A 15,777-nucleotide genomic window follows, 5' to 3' on the forward strand; every position below is an offset into this window, starting at 1 on the left:
ATTGATGCCCTGGTACGCGATAGAAAGGTGTTTGCTTGGTGTCATAAAATTAATTAAGACCGGAACATAATAAGTAAACCAGACGCCAAGTATCCGCGAGAGACGCGTCATTTGAGGGCGAGGCAAGGCGAGGAGCCAGCATCCCACGCAACGGTTTTTTTTGCGGCGTGACCTTTCTGTTAAAAATGAAAAAGATTTTGATCATTCGAAATGTATCTTCTTAAAAATAAAAGCTCGCTTCATTCACCCGTAGAAAGTAATTTACATGAATTTAGACTTACTGTTGGTCTGTAAAACCGATAAACAAATCCAGATCGGACTGCCGGTGATTTGGACGGGGCACGCCAGGCTTAAAAGACATTACGTTAAAGTATTTTATATTTCCTTTGTCACTTTGATAAAATTTTTGAAGGAGCAACCCATATTTCATGTGGAAATATTAAATACTCGAGTGCCGGAGTCAGAAAATCCCTCTTGAGACACGACGTGCGTGTGTGACAAAGCACCGCAAAAAACTTGTTTCCAGTGCCGCTCAAATGAATGGACGGCAGCGTACATGTACGATTTTTTTTCTTTTTGAGGGTCAGGCGGCGATCATGCGATGTATACGAGTTAAATTCTTACTAATTAATTAATATTCTACCTTAGGCTTTCAAAGTTCAAAAGCGCTGTGGTTTTGATTTCGAAACCATTTGAAGTGAAGGCGACCGTCGACGGTATGAGTCTTCGTTTCCCATTTCGAGTCTGTCGAGGGTTACAACCCCCAAAAGCTTTGGCATGCACTCAAAAAAGAAATATGTGGAGTCCGTCCGACGGGTTTCTCCAAAAATGACATATTTAGGAGATTTCCTGACGAAAGACGTGGCAACGCGGGAACTTGAACCCGCCAAATCGGCCTATGCCGTAGTGGAATTCAACATGATGCCGGCTACTGTGTACGTCGCTTCCACGTCCGTTTGATCACTGGTCTTCTACGCCAGAAAAGCATTCCACCGGATGGCCTTGTAAATTCTGTTTTTCTTTAAGGTAGAGGTCAGACTAAAACGGACTTAAGTTACATATTAGTGATATTAGACTTGAGGTAAGTTTGTTTTTAGTTAAATTATTCCCAATACAGTGAGGTATTTCTGTTTTCTGGTCACTTCAATTTAAAGAAAACATTTAGCTTTATTATTCTGTTTCTCTTGGGTAGTCAGTTTATTTATGGGCTTTTGTTATCTAATGGCAAAATCTAATTTTTATCATTATTATTTTGTACTAACTGGTTCTGTTTCTCTTGGGTAGTCAGTTCATTTGTGGACTGTTGTTATCTGATGACAGGACCTAATTTTCATCATTTTCATTTTGTACTAACTGGTTCTGTTTCTCTTGGGTAGTCAGTTCATTTGTGGGCTGTTGTTATCTGATGACAGGACCTAATTTTCATCATTTTCATTTTGTACTAACTGGTTCTGTTTCTCTTGGGTAGTCAGTTCATTTGTGGACTGTTGTTATCTGATGACAGGACCTAATTTTCATCATTTTCATTTTGTACTAACTGGTTCTGTTTCTCTTGGGTAGTCAGTTCATTTGTGGGCTGTTGTTATCTGATGACAGGACCTAATTTTCATCATTTTCAGTTTGTACCAACTGGGTCTATTTCTCTTGGGTAGTCAGTTCATTTGTGGACTGTTGTTATCTGATGACAGGACCTAATTTTCATCATTTTCAGTTTGTACCAACTGGGTCTATTTCTCTTGGGTAGTCAGTTCATTTGTGGACTGTTGTTATCTGATGACAGGACCTAATTTTCATCATTTTCATTTTGTACTAACTGGTTCTGTTTCTCTTGGGTAGTCAGTTCATTTGTGGACTGTTGTTATCTGATGACAGAACCTAATTTTCATCATTTTCATTTTGTACTAACTGGTTCTGTCTCTCTTGGGTAGTCAGTTCATTTGTGGACTGTTGTTATCTGATGACAGGACCTAATTTTCATCATTTTCATTTTGTACTAACTGGTTTTGTTTCTCTTGGGTAGTCAGTTCATTTGTGGACTGTTGTTATCTGATGACAGGACCTAATTTTCATCATTTTCAGTTTGTACTAACTGGTTCTGTTTCTCTTGGGTGGCCAGTTCATTTATGGGCTATTGTTACCTGATGACGGATTATTATTATTATTGTTATTGCTCTTATTATCAACATCATTATTGAGTGATTTCAAATTATTTTTCTTTGATACAGGGCTATAATCTGTACCCTGATTTGCTTTAGTTTTCTTTCAGAAATTCACATAGAATTTACTTTAGTTACAATTATTGCTTGGGTACTGAGATAAACTTTCAGCGATACAGTGTGACAAAATCGTTTTAACCAAAATCATGATAACACCACCAAAACGTTTTTATTATTAGTAGTATTATTCGTTAATTTCAAACGATGCTAATATATGTATGTAAAAATGAAATTATCTTGCCGCTTGTTACCGAGCTATCCGTGCTGTAAAACGTCAAATGAAAAGTTATAAAACTCACATGTCTATTAGTTCTTACAAATGATTTTGTCAATGAAAATCGACGACAAAAATTTCCCTTCTCTGGCTTAATTAAGAAGCTTGGGTTGCAAAAAAATGTGTTTGTAAAACACAACCGAGTCAATTATCGTACGTTAAATAAATCAAAGCATTACTTTAGCAAAATAGAATCCTAGGGTTAACTTCCCGTGGCTAGTGCCGGAGAAAAGATTGGGCGAGGAGATTACTTCAAAACACTCTGGTTGCCTTCCCTTCGCCGTGCCCTATGAGCTTTGCGTTAGATCTCACGGTTTATTATTTCAGAATCAAGTCGCTATTAAAATGAAGCTGTTATAAGTCGGTTGTAGTTACTGATGTCCAAGAATTCCAAATGTTCCTGTTTCGGAAATCGTAGTTTCTCTGGGATTAAATCATTCTCATTGAGTAAACATTAATTTATCACAGGTAAGTAAATGTACTTAATTTATCACATCGAACCTCGTTGCTGACGCCGTTTTGTGTAATGTTCCTGCCGACTACACAGTAATAGACGGAAGATAGTATACTGTTCGATCGACATAATTACAAATAATTTCATTCCTCCCGTAAGAATAGATTATAGGCCGTCATTAAAATGTTTCTCGGGTGGTAAACTTTAGCTTCTCGCAATATTTTCTGAGTCGGCAAAGGGTTTATGTTTCATTTCCATTTTCTCTTTAGTAACAGATATAAACCCCGCTCTCGTTAAGGTTTGGTTCTTGATCTTCGATTATCCCATTCGAGTGATAGTTATTTTTCTTGCTATCGCTTTTTATAATTATGGTTGTGCGATCAATAAGGAGCGGGTTTTTTTACAATAAAGCCATGCCTTGAATACTATTTCGCGTGAGAAGTAACAGTTGACGTGTGTCTCCACGCGAGTAAAGCCAACAAATGCGCGTCCGTATCTGGAAAACCTTTTTATTATGTCAAGAAATGTCTTATTTACACGTCTCGTGATTCCCACGCCGGGTGTTTTTGGATGTCGGCAAGTGCGAAAAAAGTAATTACCGAGGATTCCAAAGTAACACCTCAGTCGTATGAAGGCGCGAATTGTGATCTCCTGTTTCAGTTAATCATAAGCCATGGGTAGATTCAATCTACCCTTAGCCTAATTTGCATAATTTTTTTTGGTGAGCAAAGCCCGTCATGTGGGTATGAAATTATGAATATATGAAAATCACATATGTGATGAACTGCGGAGTAAAAAAAATTATTTTGAAGGAAGATCATCGCAGTAAAACACGCAACTTTTGCAGTTGCAAAAGGAAAGCCTGAAAAAAATTCAGGCTTGTACGGGATTCGAATCCGTAACTTTCAAGAACCGGCGAGGGAGCCCCTGGGATGCTCTTTTACTCTTGACAAACCAGTTCCACGACTCATTCGAGTGCTTGTCTCTAATTGGGCACAAAAACTATTATTGTGCCCAGTGAATCGGAGGCCAGAATCTATCGCGCTGCTTTACCTGCCATGCAAACTCGACTATTCGCCGCACCGAGTGTCTGGCTCAAGTAGGAAAGCTTTCTTCGAGAAGATTTTTCAGTGAAAATGGGGCACAAAAAAGCCAAAGAAATTCAACAATTTTTGTAGCATGTTAGCCAAACAAAACAAAACGAAAAATGCACCAACCGAAGTAATCAGACTGTGGACTGATCGTAAAGACATTCGTAAACACCAGAGTACTTCTAGGCTTGTTCATTACAACTCTGCACGTTTACTCTACCAGTTTCGTTCGATCCCATGTGTCACGAAGGAGAATAGACCTTTTTACCGATACGGCGGCCATATTGAATTAATTCGATTTAAGGAGTATTGTAGGATGCTCAGGGGGCATGAGCACATTCCGTTTGTATTTTCGAGCGCTTCTCGGGACATTTTTTCTTAAAGTTTACTTAGAATATGATTGTTATGGGAAAAAAGATCCTTGTGCCGTGTTTTGATGTATATAATGACTGCCCTTTTCCCGCGAAATATACAGTGAAAGACCATATTTCTAATACTAAACTAGACAAAGGCGATCATTATTACATCCAAACACGGCACAAGGATCTTTTTTCCCATTACAATCTTATTCTAAGTAAACGTTAAGAGAAAAAAGGCCCGAAAAGCGCTCGAAAATACAAACGAAATGCGCTCATACCCCCTGGGCATCCTATAAATCGAATTAATTCACTATGGCCGCCGTATCGGTAAAAAGGTCTATTAATGTTTAACAACAAAATTAAGCTTACATAATTTACTTTCAAGGGCGAAGAAATTTCTCCTGCAGTCGTGCCTGACAAGTATGCCGAGCAAGCGTAACTCAGAACAGCCACTCTCACGATTTCGCATGAACATCATCCTAGAAGTGTTCTGGTGTTGTTTACGAATTTAACTTCGATAAGTCCACAGCCTGATTTCTTTAATTTATGCATTTTTTGAGATTTCCGTATAACGCTATACATTTTTTAGATCACTCGGGAATAAACAACTAGGCTGCCGGGCCTGGAAATTAGATTGATCAAAGGGATATTTGCTTGGAAAAGAGGCTGCTTGGGCAATATACCGTCGAATCGATGGTACATTTCTTGTCCCAAATTTGGTCAACGTAAGCTGGTTTTGAATAAATAACACTGGACAATATGCCATCTTATATGGCTACAATAGTACTCGCGCTCTGATTGCCTGCTGAGTGGGCATGATTTTTCTTGTAATGACGGGGCATTATGAAATTTTTTCTTGGCTCGACGCTTTTTTGAGTTGTGAGTAAAAGGTACGAGCGCGAGGACGAAAACAACAAAAAAAATTTCCTCCACAGTAGAATGATCTTTTGTACCCATTTCATTCCCATGCTTCTATCACAAGAATATTTTTGCTAAGGGTCGAACGACGAAGTGGTTTATGTCAGTCGGACCTTTGAAAGTATGTTGTACCCCATTCAGTGCAATCGTAATATATTGCACGTTTATCGTGAAGCTACTTTATCTCTCGAAGAAAACTTGATCAAGAAGCCCTTGATGATCCACGTTTTCTTTTTGTATTAACTATAGCATGAGTTTATGCCAGCCATTTGACCTTTGTCGTTACGTTTCACTTACTCTTCTGAGTCTTCCTCAAGTCGTGACCGAAAATCTTACTCTCACATTTTCTATGGAGTACTGAAGTCTATGTGTTATCTTAGCTTTTGTTTTGTGGTGAGGGTATTGTTCAGTTCTCTTCTCTGCAACACCAAGAAATCACTGTTATCTTAACGCACCAGTCACACCCAGTGATGTAAGAGTTAGTCTGCTGATCTCCAAACAACTGCCTTAAAATATCCCCATACACTAATAAATTTTAGGATACAGAATTAAAGCCAGAAAAAGTGAGAAGCCTAAACAGTTGTTAAAGGCTGGTTACATGTGCGACATCAGCATAAGCACAATCTAACCGGAGTGCTGCAGAGCACAAAGAAGTTTACACGCTAGATAAGAAAACGGTAAAATACGTAGGACAATAAACTACAGGCGCTCGTAAAAGTTTACGCCACAAAATAAATCGAAAGGGAGAGAAACGTGGGGATTCGTGACGAGCGGCACATTCCTGAAATCACTTAAGTAAACTGGTGCGATACAAGAAAACGGAAGTTTAATGTTCCATTCTCTTGTGTTTCAATGCGCCTTGGCTTGAGTTGTCCCTGGTAGCGTTCTGAAGTATTTTTGGCTTGCAGGAGACAACTAATAACCCAAACTTATGAAAACTACTTACCGCTTGCAATCAAGTGCTGGCAGTTTTTACCGTCTCCACTGAAATGCTGGTCACATGAACAGCTGTAGGATCCAATGGTGTTTGTACATGAAGCGAACTTGTGACAGCTGTGTAAGCCCCTGGTGCATTCATCAACATCTACGGATTGAGATTCAGTATCAATATCTTTTTAATGTCGATTCTACCTTGTAGTTACTTCGCTGTTTTGTAAGAGCATCTTGTGATGCAAGAACATTGGAAATATTAAGTTATCGTTCCGTGTCAGAAAAGTATTAAATGTGCATTGGAAACTAAGTAAGCGATTGACGCAACATATAAAAAGATGGGGGATAGTGCATTAAAAATCCAGAAACTAAGACATGTTTAGCAAGACGACGCAGATGACTTTATGTAGGTTTTTGAACTGCTTTTTTAAATTACGTTTTACATAGAACCTAGTTCAGTGGTACGGTTTGAGTTTATAAAATTGCAACAAATATCAACTCCACATAATCAGTCCTATACCAGTAAATACGTTCTATGTAATAGATAGGAATATCAATCAGTCAACTATAAGATCATTTTTCGCAATTTTTGTTATTTTTTTTACCCACGAAGTACTTAGAAGTTCTTAAGAACTCGTTTAGACGTGTCTGCGCGTCACTTATTATGAGGTGGAATTTCGAAGTGTTGGTTTTTGAGGAGAGGAGAAAACCGTAGTGCCTGCAAGGAGAAAAAGCTCTCGGAGCAAAGGACAGAACCGACAACAAAATCAACCCATACATGGTGTCAACGCTGGGATTTGAATGCGGGCCACATTCATGGGTTGAACTTGTTCCACGGAAAAATCAAGCCTAGTGAATAATACTGATGCAAAACTTTCTTTCTAATTTGTAATTTTCAATAGTGACATCGACATTGTCCTTGTTAGTAATATCGTAAATAAAGTAGTTAGTCTCTTTGCCAAAAAAAAAATCACTTTTGAAGTTATAAAATTTGACAAAATATCATTTTTCACCAAAACGCTCGAAATGCAGTCTCAGACAACCCTCTTTCGCTCTAGAGACTTCGCCTCTAGCCACGTGTTGTCCGTACTTCTCCTTGGATCGCTCCCCCTTCCCCTTCGCGTACAGTAGGGAGTTTAAGATACGGCGACTACGGACTACGACTACGGTTAAACATGCTACTGCGCATGATCAAAACCATGTGACTGTTCATTTTTACCGCGTAGTCCTGCGGCTACGGTGAGTTGTTGAGCTGTTTCGCGTAGTCGGCACTACGGAGAACGTTTTGCTCGTATTTTGCCGTCTCGGTAATTCAAGAATCTCGTCTTTTCGTAAAAAAGTTTTCAATTCACCTGCTTTAAGTGAGAGGCAAGCGAAATATGCAAGTTGTGTCTAATTTCTGCTCAGATTTACGCTTTTAATCCACTGTTGTGACTACATTTTTATCTAGCTAAGCTCATATTTAAATAAGCTTAGCTGTTTATACGCAGAGTTCAGATTGACGGCCGAGGAAAAGAGAAATCATGCAGGTAATTTACTTTCTCTTCGCACTTGAAAAGTTTCAAGTTTGTTCGAACTGATTAGTGTGTCTTTCTACTTGTGTAACCTTTGTTTATGCGAGTTTTTGTATCGCGCCATTTGCTAAATGAGAATGATGTAAACATCTTCGAGACAATCGAAACTCGGCATTTCAATACTTCAAACTACATCAGATCAGTAGTCGGAGAAGTCCATCTTCTAAATCTAAAACATGAGCTATTACTATTTCTGTCTATTTCTTTAATATTTGACATAAGTATTCATGGGCGAAAAAAATAAAACCTGTGTAACCAAAACTTTGTTTACCAATTTCACCCGACGTAATTGCTTCCTTCAAGTATGGAAGAATTTGTTCATTGTTCTAAAGATAAGATCACATGCAAAACTGACTTGCATTTTTGTGAACTGTGATGAAAACAAGAAAATCTTTGCGTGTTGCTTCCCTCTCCGCCTCTTCTCTCGTAGTCTACTGTCTGTAGTGCAATCGTTCGTAGTCCGTAGTCTCCGTATCTTAAACTCCCTAGTAATAAAACATGGCTACGGGGCTGAAGATCTAACAAACACTTTAGCGTCTACTTTTTATATAAGGTTAGGGTTTTTGCTATCAGGGTTTTTGTTACAAGATTACCTGTGCAATAAAAGCCATTTCCAAAATATCCTGGTTTGCATGTACAATTGTAAGAGCCTCGGACAAGTGAGTCTGTTCACAAGTTCACATGCCCCCTATCAGATATAATATCATGTTGGAACTATTCAAAGAACCCCTAAACATGTAACATACACCTTAATTAATGGAACTCGAAAACATTTATTAAATAGAAATGCTTTCCTATCAGGTTATTCAGGGATATAAGCTGGGGGTTTTTGCTTCCTTATATTACCTGTGCAGTTAACGCCGTTTCCGGTAAATCCTGGTTTGCATGTACAAATGTAGGAGCCTTTAGTGTTGTTACAGAAAGCATGCGAGTCACACTGATGCTTTCCTGTGTCACACTCGTGTATGTCTGCAAAATAGTAAATAAAATGTATTTAGAATAATCTAATTTTTACTGAATGATTCCTTCAATCATCTGTTGAAATCTTTCGTAGAAAATCATTTTAATGATTACCGTTTTCTTTGATTGCGTGCCACAATAATTTAAGTGACTAAGCCAGACGACACACCACTTCATGGAAAAACTAAGGGTTTGCTCGTTATGTCCATCCCTACCGACCCACAAAAGGAAAATGTGTTTTCTCTGTGTACCTCCTTTATTAATCCCCAGATGAACGTAAATGTCCATACGCAGCCTGAAATGTCATTTATCTCCAGTCCATAACCCGTAAAGGGCGTGGGGAAGAGAGACGCACCACCCACGGATTAGGGGGTGGAGACGTGTGACATTTCAGACTAGGCCATAGGCGGTTTTCCTGGTAACGCTGGCTTATCAGGCGCATACAAAGAAAATTAACGATATCGTCTGATTTTCACACTCACTGAATTGAAATTCCAGAAGCGTGGATAACCACGATCAGACATCTACTACACAGTTGCGAATTAGTACCACTGCGGACCGCATCGTTGGTGGAAAACCCACCAACCATAAATCTGATAAATGAAGCTCGTCAGTGCTAATCACTAGCAGCTACGGAGGAACTATTACACAACCCACAATCGACACAATCGCCTAATGAAGACCAGAAGCAGGCAGTTTGAAACATCGTCAATGAATAACTAAGTAACGACTATCATGAGATAAACGATAAACTAGTCTGCGAGCTGGCTCACTTGTGCGAATTTGGGGTTGTCTTGGCGGTGGAACCACCAGCGCAACCTGGAAAGAAGGATGGGACAAGGAAAAGCGAGCCTGCAGACGAGCTAAGTTTCTATTTTTAATTTCACCCCTTAAGAGATTTCAAGTACTATCTAAGAGGAACAAAAAAAATGTCAACAAAAATGACAGAAAGTTGCATGAGGAGATTTTGCGGCAGCTGGCAAAATATAGTCATGGAAAAAAGGGAAAAAAGCGGCGACAAAACCTGCTAATCCAGAAAATGATAGTTGCAGAATATGCAAATATTTTTTGACGTTAAGTATGGAATTGGAGAATCGCTCTATTCTTTATATCGCCGGTTTCGCCGGCTCCCGCTGACGGCACCGCCGTACTAATACACCCCAGACTCGGACAAGTGAGTCTGTTCACAAGTTCACAAGCCCCCTATCAGATATGCTATCATGTTGGAACTATTCAAAGAACCCCTAAACATGTAACATAAACCTTAATTAATGGAACTCGAAAACATTTATTAAATAGAAATGCTTTCCTATCAGGTTATTCAGGGATATAAGCTGGGGGTTTTTGCTTCCTTATATTACCTGTGCAGTTAACGCCGTTTCCGGTAAATCCTGGTTTGCATGTACAAATGCAGGAGCCTTTAGTGTTGTTATAGAAAGCATTGGAGTCGCAGTGATGCTTTCCTGTCTCGCACTCTTTGATGTCTGCAAAATATTAAAAAGAATGCATTGATTTATTTAGAAGAATATAATTTTCGCTGAATGATTTCCTTCAGTCGTCTGTTCAAATGTTTCTTCCTTTAGTTTTGTTAGCCCACCCACACTCGACACAATCGCATATAAACATATGAAGACTAGAAGTACGCAGTTTAAAACGTCGTTAACGAATACCTAAGTAACGACTATCCCCAGATGAACGATAAACCAGTCTTTTTTTGTTTAATATCACCCCTTAAGAGGTGTCAAAATCTTGTCCAACAGGGACAAACTCAAAATGTCAACAAAAATAATAGAAAGTTGCAGGAGGAGATTTTTGCGGCATATAGCAAAATATAGTCATAGAAAAAAAAGAAAATTAAAGCCGTGACAAAAACCTCGAATCCAGCTATTGATAGTTGCCGAATATGCAAATATTTTTTTAAACGTTTAATCGCCTTTTTCTTATCTTCGGATTCGCCAGCTCCCGCCGACGGCTGCATCGCCGCCTTAATACTAGCCTACGTGGCAGGTGTTTGAAAGGAAAGGGAAAGGGGGTTTTGGGCTCGAGGGAAACGCGAGCCTAAAACTCCCTTTCCCTTCCCTTTCAAACGCCTGCCACGCAGGCTACCTTAATACATAACCCCCAAACTCACTTAAGTGATTATGCCATATATGCCAACGATAAACAAGCCGCCTATCACATACTATCATGTTGGAAATATTTTATAGAACCCTTAAAGATAAAACATACACCTTAATTAATGGAACTCGAAAACATTTGTTGAATAGAAATGCTTTTATATGAGGTCATTCACGCTTCTTTATTTTACCTGTGCAGTTAACGCCGTTTCCGGTATATCCTGGTTTGCATGTACAAATGTAAGAGCCTTTAGTGTTGTTACAGAAAGCATTGGAGTCGCAGTGATGCTTTCCTGTCTCACACTCGTTGATGTCTGCAAAATATTAAAAAGAATGCATTGATTTACTTAGAAGAATATAATTTTTTTCTGAACGATTCCTTCAGTCGTCTGTTTAAATCTTTGGTAGAAAATCATTTTGATGATTACCGTTTTTCTTTGATTGCTTGCCACAATAAGGGAAGTGGCAAGGCCAGACGACACACCATGGCCACTTCATAGGAAAACTGATCGTTTGTTAGTTAATTGCTTCGCTACGTATTTAAAAAAGGGACATGTGTTTCTTCTGTATACTCGCTCCTTTATTAATCCCTGGATCATGAACGTAAATGTCTATACGTATTCTGAAATGTCATTCGTCCCTTCCTTCTAACCCGTGAAGGGCGCGGGGGAGAGAGATGCGCCCCCAGGGTCAGGGGGTTGAGATGTGTGACATTTTCAGACCAGTTCATTATTTTTCTGGCAATGCAGGTTTATTAGGGGCATACAAAACATTAATGGTATCGTCTTATTTCCACACTCCTTTTTTCATTTTCAGACTTTAAACCCATCAGGCCCACACCACAGTAGTGTTTTGTATAGCTCCACCCTTCAGTAGGTCGCCGTTTATTACACTTGTTTTGACTACTTTCTTTAGGTCCTGTTGAGCTAAATTTCGACAAGCAAAACATGGCCTTGAAACAGCGACATAGTGCAGCAGAAATGGCGACAAACGACCCAAAGATGGGTTGAAACTGCGACAGCAACGGAGAATAAAAGCATAAATACAATAGTGAAATCCCAACAGCGACATGGCTTCCTCCTCAATACGAGAAACAACAGGTTTTGAAATTCATACTCTGGACATACGTAACCCCCCTTGGAGGGCCTATTTCTTATGATGATTAAACTCGTAGGTAACACAATAATATATGGGAATGTTATGGGTGCTCAAGGAAAATATTTTAAAGGGAGATAGAAGATAGTACAAGTTGTATTATTTGTATACAGTAAACGGCGTGAAACTCTACATTTGGAGCCCAGAGATTATATAGTCCCCGAGAAACAAATAGGATCGAGGTTTCTGTGGTAATAGTTTTTTGCTAAATGAAAATTTTTTTTGATGGTTTTCAAGAATAACGGCCCTAACAAAACAAAAACAAGCAAGGTGACCCCATCTTTTTATTGCATTTTTTCAATGTCCTATACATGGCTATCAATTGTGCCAAGTTTGCGCATTGTCACTTTGTTACCTTTACGACTAACTATTTTAAAACAATTTACCCTTCTATTTAGAATCTAGCGGTTTCCTCGTCGGACGATCGACCAGTGTTTCGCCGAAAAGCCTTAAGCAAAAATAATTATCTAATTCATGGATGCAAATTCTCTGTATAAAAACGTCCGTTATGTGTAGTTGTCATCAAATTTGGCCACATCATGCCAATGTAATGTCTTATCCACATTGGAGGCTAACGGTAAACGCCAAAGTCTCATACGTTACATTATTTTCTTATATTATACGGGATTTAAATTAATTCCTGAGGACTATATCAACTACATTGCCAGAGAAAACCAGCCAGCAGATTATAACTCTTTTCTTTCTTCTAAAAGAAATTTGCCACGTATAAAGTACAGAAAGTTGTGTGATTTCGTTTTCAGCCGGGTACGTCTTTCACTCTTCTCCTAGACTGTCTATCGTATTTAAGGAACAAGAACAGTTTCGACCTACCCATTTCGCATTTTTCTCCTCTCCACTGCGGACTGCATGAACAAGCAAACGCATCTTTCCCTTCGTCGAACAAACAAGAACCTCCGTTAAGGCATCCAGCCATTAGGCAGCCCTGAGGAAAATGTTCATATGTTACTTCGGTAAGCTAAAATGATATACATCGTTTTCCATCGACTTCCTACAGCTTTATATACCAGAAAGGCGATGTTTTAGCCACTCTTTCTCGCGCAGGGGAGGGCGATTTACTACCTACAGATTCTTGCAGGTAGCGAGACTGATCGCTCAACATTTTTAAGTGCACAAATCAAATCTAATGTTGAACATAAAAATTCCACTGATAAATTGCCGTCTCTACGTTCCTCTTTTTTTAACATTTACGGTTGTTTACACTCTATACTTCTCTTAACTTTATTTTCAAGACATGTAAGTCTCTTGTTAGGGAACAAAACATTGCCTTCGATAATGATTTTGCGGAACTGAAAAATTTTGGAAAGGAAAACATGGCTCGCTCCCATACGAAACATATGACTGAAATGCGAGTGCTAACTAGTGCTCTTTTACAACAACTCAACTTTACCGTTTTACCAAATTTTTTATTTTTTTTACTTAGCTTCGCTTGAACAGTTGTTGCCTTAGCCTGGGTGCAGGAGTCTATTTCTTCTTGCATACAGAAATTAGGCTCGTCTGCACGCGCACGCCCTTGTTGTCTAAGCAATGAAAATTCAGAACTTTTCTTACCTTAAGAAACATTGAAAACGTTGAGCCTGGATTATCAGTGGGCTTGGGTGTCATCGTCAGTTGTAGAGAACTTTATATGCTTGTTCAGTTCACAATTGCCCGAACACTCTTTGAAGTTAGAAGAGGTACACCAAGAATGTCTTAAACATGCTTGACTGCACGACATTTCATCCGTAGAATCGATTTTCTTGACAACATAGCCATGTAAACGCTTGTTCTCTCTCGTTTTGATGTAGGCAGATTTAGATTCTTTTTCGGCTGCGAAAACTGTGCCAACTACGAAGCAGAAAAAGAGTGAGCAATTCATTTTATTCATTTCTGCATTTTTTCCGCGCGGTTTTCATCCGTAGGGTGTACTGTCGTGTAATGTCGCAATTTGTGATAATCGTCGCACTTTATCCTACCTGTGGTAATAAATCCGTCACACTTTGTAATGCCCGGCCGCCGATTTGTAATTGTAATACTTGTCGCAATTTGTAATACGCCTTGTCACATTTTGTAAAAAAAGGAATATCTGCTTGTCCCTCACACTTTGTAATAAACTTAGCTGTCACAAGTTGTAATATTTCCATCACACTTCAAAGACTTTGCGATAATAATCTGTAGTTATCTGAGTCTCTTGCTCGGTTATATATGAGATTTCGCTTTTAATGCCGGCTTTGATCTCCGCCATTGTCATTTTCTAAGGAAACAGGCCTTAAGGGGCATTAGTTATACCCAGGGAGATCATAGTTTTCTATTTGCAGTAATTTGACAAATTTACCAACAACGAGTAAAAAATAAAATCGTCAGACGGCAATGAGTATTAAACTGAATGCCAATAGACTTCAGTTGAAATTGAGCCTGTTCACAGATCAGACCCTCTATTTTCTCTTCAAAGTCCGTCGAGCGCGGGTGATAAAATATAAACCGCAGGGGATTTATTGACGGCCAGCGCAAGGGGGTATGTTTTCGAAAAGAACGAAAAGAAAAATTAAATAAACGTCTGTGTACAGGCTAGTTGAAATTAAACATTTCGACAAACAGGTGAACGGGAAGGAGCTTTTATAGCAACTTGATGTGACAAAGGTTACCGGGTTAACACGGTAAAGACAGATATTCACTGTTGTGATATAGAAAGACAGAGTACTAACTAAGAAAAAGTCAGGGGCACCCGGTCCGTGTGGTTTTCGTCCATTTGATTTTCATTCAATATTGAAAATTGAAAATCAAAACTTCACAATCGTGATTTTCAATTTTTGATTGCTCAAATATTGAAAATCAAAAATTTACAATCTTAATTTTCAATTTTTGTTTCTAAGAAAAGTAAAAAAGAAACTCATTTTTTAATATTTCTAAAATCAAAAATTGAAAATTGAAAATGGCCTGGTAGTGGATTTAACTTTTTGTTGTCAATTTCCTCTTCCCTAGATTCATGATTATTAAAAAGTTCAGACTAAACAAAGGTATTCAAGTGGAATGAAAATGCGCGAAACAGTATTAAAGCTGATGAAATCCAAAATGAAAATGGTTTTTTGATTTTTGTATTTATGAAAAACAAAAATTGCCAACAGGCCAAAAATATCTGTGACGGGAGGGGAGGGTAAAACCGGAAGTGGCGTGACTGCAAACAAGATGGCGGTCGCCTTGTAGTGAAGGAGTGTTCCGTGTCTTCGTCGAGCTTCCTCTAGCGGAAAAGTTACGCCAACAGCAATCCAAAGCCTGCCTGTATCATGGCTGAGACGTTTTCCAAGAAATGAGCTGAATGTTTTTTCACTGGTAGTTAAGCTTTTGTTGTAACCTTGCAGCATTACGTTACGCAGGGTAGAGCGTTTCAGATCAGGAAGCATAAACGAAGGACTGTGGACTGCGGACGGCGGTCTGCGGACTAGGTATCTATAAAAGACAGACCAGGAATAAAATGCGAACTACGTGCTATGCTTTAGTCGAATAATATTGTCACTCGACCCTAACCGTGAATAAATCCTTTAATGTTGTTGTTAAAGTAAAGGGATTTTGGCTCTAACAAGAAAATCTTTTAAAGACTTTTCCTTCCGATAAGAACCAATGAGGGCGTGGGGATATATTTGCGCGAGTGTGTTTTTGCCCGTAATAAGGTGCCAGCTGTGTTTCATTAGAATCTTTTTGAGATTCGGAGTTGCAGGATAGAAAGTCGCTACA

At 38.9% G+C, this 15,777-nt stretch overlaps 1 protein-coding gene across 1 annotated transcript in view; it reads right to left on the minus strand.

The window, feature by feature from the left end:
- Positions 1 to 15,777, minus strand: part of LOC140945229 (uncharacterized) — a 46,638-nt gene that overhangs the window by 18,568 nt on the left and 12,293 nt on the right. The window contains exon 3 of the mRNA XM_073394281.1: positions 11,085 to 11,207. Coding sequence (XP_073250382.1) covers positions 11,085 to 11,207 — 123 coding nt within the window. The remainder of the gene's footprint in view (positions 1 to 11,084; positions 11,208 to 15,777) is intronic.

This window comes from Porites lutea, chromosome 8 (assembly GCF_958299795.1).
Source record: "Porites lutea chromosome 8, jaPorLute2.1, whole genome shotgun sequence".
Classification (NCBI taxonomy): Eukaryota; Metazoa; Cnidaria; class Anthozoa; order Scleractinia; family Poritidae; genus Porites; species Porites lutea.